The sequence below is a fragment of the Plectropomus leopardus genome, unplaced genomic scaffold (genome assembly GCF_008729295.1).
Source record: "Plectropomus leopardus isolate mb unplaced genomic scaffold, YSFRI_Pleo_2.0 unplaced_scaffold10201, whole genome shotgun sequence".
NCBI lineage: Eukaryota > Metazoa > Chordata > Actinopteri > Perciformes > Serranidae > Plectropomus > Plectropomus leopardus.
Genome location: NW_024610732.1, coordinates 1 through 3,836, shown reverse-complemented (window position 1 = coordinate 3,836; position 3,836 = coordinate 1). Strand labels below are relative to the sequence as shown.

Genomic DNA, 3,836 nt, shown 5'->3' with positions numbered 1-3,836 from the left:
AATAAATTAATTAATAAGTAATTAAATAATAAAGCGCTGGGCACCGCAGTGATTTTGTTCCACTTCCCTGCACTTTGTGTACATTTTAGGTGGTGTATCTAACAGCCACCTTCCCGTATGTCATGCTGTTTGTGCTGCTGGTACGCGGTGTCACTCTGCCTGGAGCGACCCAGGGCATCATCTACTACCTCAAACCCAATCACATCCGCCTGGCAGACCCACAGGTACAAAAGCACAAACACATACACACTAAAGACTGGTCTAGCCTCAAAATCGCCATTTTAGCTGTTGCCACTGGTGATGATTATTGTAAGTTATTCAGCTTTGGCACAAACATCCAGTTAGAATAGATTAGTGAAAAGATTTGATGGTCAGAAATCACTGTGACCTTGCAACCATCTCATTCTTGTAAACATCATATCTCAAGAACATCTTGATGAAATTACTTCAAATTTGGCACAAACGTCCACTTGGACTCACCAATAAACTTGCAAGAATTTTTTTGTCAAAGGTCAAAGGTCACAGTGATCTTACGTCTATTTCATTCTTGTGAATGCGATATCTCAATTGGGCCTTAAGAGAATTTTCTTAAATTTGGCACAAACGTATCCTTGGATTCAATAATGAACGAAGTTAAAGTTAAGTTAAACGTAAATCTGCAAACTTTTTTGCACTTTAAGTTTCTGATTAAATGCAGGATATCACACCCAGCAAATTCACTAACATGCAGTTTGCTCTTGTTGCTTCTCATCTGTCTTAATTTTTCGTCTTTCTCTCTATAGGTATGGATGGATGCAGGTACCCAGATATTTTTCTCATATGGAATCTGTTTGGGATCTCTCGTAGCCCTCGGCAGTTATAACAAATATGACAACGACTGTTACAAGTGAGACCTTTTGTTGACCATTTTCCACTTCCATAATGAATGACTTGAATGGCAGAGAAAACAGATATGGCCACACCTTTAGCTAAATACTTCACACCTCCCAAATGACTATTTGTATATAAATTACTCAATACATATATGTATACATGTAATTCATCAAGCTGTCTTTCGCTATAACGCTTAACTAAATATGCTTTTTTTTGCACGACCTTTCAGGGATTCTTTCCGTCTGTGCCTCCTGAACAGCTTGACCAGTTTCATAGCAGGTTTTGCCATCTTCTCGGTGCTGGGCTTCATGGCTGAGGAGCAGGGCGTGGACATTGCAGACGTGGCACAGTCAGGTGAAACAGAGACTGAGGTGCTTTCCATGTCGTCCTCTGCAGACATGGGAAGCTAAAACTTAAGCGAAAGAATTAATTCACTGCTGTATTGATCCGCTGGTCCTACTAACAAGTATTGTCTATGTAACCAAAGCCTGAAATCTCTTATTCCTCTGTTCCATAGAGTTTCATTGATGTCTGCAGCTGAAAATAGTCCCCAAGAAATGCATAGTTGACTCCTGTAATACCTACAGTGCCCAGCTGCTTTATTACTTAAAAAGTTTTATTGAATATGCATGATCTGTTTTTAAAGATTTGTGCTGTCATTAGGAATTAATGGACTTGGAGCAGAGTGCCACAAACGAAGTAGGGAAGTTGGAAATTATTGATGGACAAACCAATTCATGGGATGTGTTGACAATAACAAAATACATATAGAAATGCCAGCTTTATTCTAAAATAGCAAATATTGACAAATATTGATAATTATGTTTTTCTTTATGTTGTTTTTTTTTAAAAAGCCTCCAAAACATCTAATGATTTGCAACCTCACTGTGCTCAAAATAAAGGGTTTTTTTGTATACATATTTTGGCTATAATTGGTTATATATATTTTTTGTGCCTCCGTGCCGATGATATTTGTGGCTGGAGTCATGATGTTTTTACTTTGCCTATCCCATTCTTGTAAAGGCAATATCTCAAAAATGCCTTGAGGGAATTTCTCTAAATTTGGCACAAACCTCTACTTTGACTCCATGACAAACTGATAAGAGTTTGGTGGTCAAAAGTCAAGGTCAAAGGTCAAGTCACTCTGACCTCATTTGCCTCATCCTTGTGAACATGATGTCTCAAAAACACCTTTAAATTTGGCGCAAACATCCATTTGACATCATGATCTGATTAGATTTTAGTGGTCACATTTAAAGGGGAAGTGACTGTGACCACATCTTTCCCATTTTTGTGAATGTGATGTCTAAAAAAAACGCCTTGAAGGAATTTCTTCAAATTTGGCACAAACCTCCACTTGGACTCAATGATGAATTGATTAGAATTGGTGGTCAAAGGTCAAGGCCATTGTGACCTTGCATCTGTCTGATTCTTGTGAACTTAATATCTCAAGAACACTTTGAGGGAATTTCTTCAAATTTGGCACAAATGTCCACTTGGACTCGATGATAAACTGATTACATTTTGGTGGCCAAAGCTCAGTTTTCATTTTTGAAGAATATTTACTTTACTCATCAAATTTTTGGTAATCCTCTCAGGGCCTGGCCTTGTCTTCATTGCCTACCCAAGAGCTGTAGCCATGATGCCTGTACCCCAACTCTGGGCCGTCTGCTTCTTCCTCATGATCATCATGCTCGGGCTGGACACACAGGTGCAGACACACACACACACACGCACATGCAAACACACACAAACACACACACACACACACAAACACATACAAACACACGCTCTGCTGAATCATTTGTGATGTCATCGATGTGTAATAGCACACACACACTTACCCTATCTCCGCTCTGTCATCCAGTTTGTGAGTTTGGAGTCCTTGATGACGTCATTGACCGACCTGTTCCCACACCTGATCCGACGAGGCCATCGCAGAGAGCTGCTGCTGCTGTTCATCTGTGCCGTTTGCTTCCTTGTAGGACTGGTCATGGTCACGCCGGTAAGTCACACTCAGGACGGACTGATTTGTGTGTGAGATTTTTCTAATATGACATGATCCTCTACCCTTTTATTGTATGGAATAAGAGTTTTTTTTTTTGTTTGTGTCCACTTGCAGATCGGTCTCTATGTCTTCAACATTTATGACCAGTTTGCCTGCAGTGGAGCCAGTCTGCTGCTTCTCGCCATGTTCCAGTCTCTAGCTATCGGCTGGGTTTACGGTACAAATCCCAACTCATCTCTCCTTTTCCCCTCTATTTTCTTTCTTCCTCTCCTCTCAATGTTGTTTTTTCATCCTCATACTCCCCTCATGGTTTTATTATACTTCTGGCCACATTACAGAAGCATAATAAAACCGTTACCTTGCTTTGGTCTCATTCTCACTCATGATGTTTCAAGAACACCAGGGAATGTTTTCAAATTTGGCACAAATGTCAACTTCAAAGTCAGTGATGAAATGATTAGAATTTGATGATCAAAGGTCAAAGTCACCTCATCTGAGACCTCATCTATCTCATTCTTGTGTATGCAATATTTCAGAAATGCTTTAAGATAATTTTTTTTCAAATTTGGCACAAACGCCCACTTGGACTCAAAAATGAAGTGGTTAGATTTTGGAGGTCAAAGGTCACAAAGACCTTGTGTCTGTTGTATTTTTGTGAAGACAGTATCTCAAAAACATCTTGAGGAAATCCCTTTGGCACAAATGTTCACTTAGATGCATCAATGAACTGATTAGAATTTGGCGGTCAAAGGTCAACATCACTGTGACTTTGAGTCTGTCTTATTGTCCTGAACACAATATTTGTAAATGCAGTATCTCAAAAACATCTTGATGCAATTTCTTCAGATCTGGCACAAACATCCACTTTAAGTCAAGGATGAATTGCCTGGAATTTGGTAAAAGACAAGGTCACTGTGATCCTGTCCATACAATTCTTTTGAATGCAATATCTCAA

The 3,836-nt window shown here is 39.4% G+C and overlaps 1 protein-coding gene across 1 annotated transcript; it reads left to right on the top strand.

The window, feature by feature from the left end:
• Positions 1-89: 89 nt before the first annotated feature.
• LOC121963166 (sodium- and chloride-dependent GABA transporter 2-like) lies at positions 90-3,098 on the top strand (the record flags this gene model as incomplete). Its single annotated transcript, XM_042513493.1, has 6 exons — positions 90-224; positions 783-886; positions 1,103-1,227; positions 2,472-2,584; positions 2,741-2,878; positions 2,996-3,098. Coding segments are annotated over 6 exons (718 nt in total), but the record flags the coding sequence as incomplete, so codon positions are not given.
• Between the last annotated feature and the right edge of the window lie 738 nt (positions 3,099-3,836).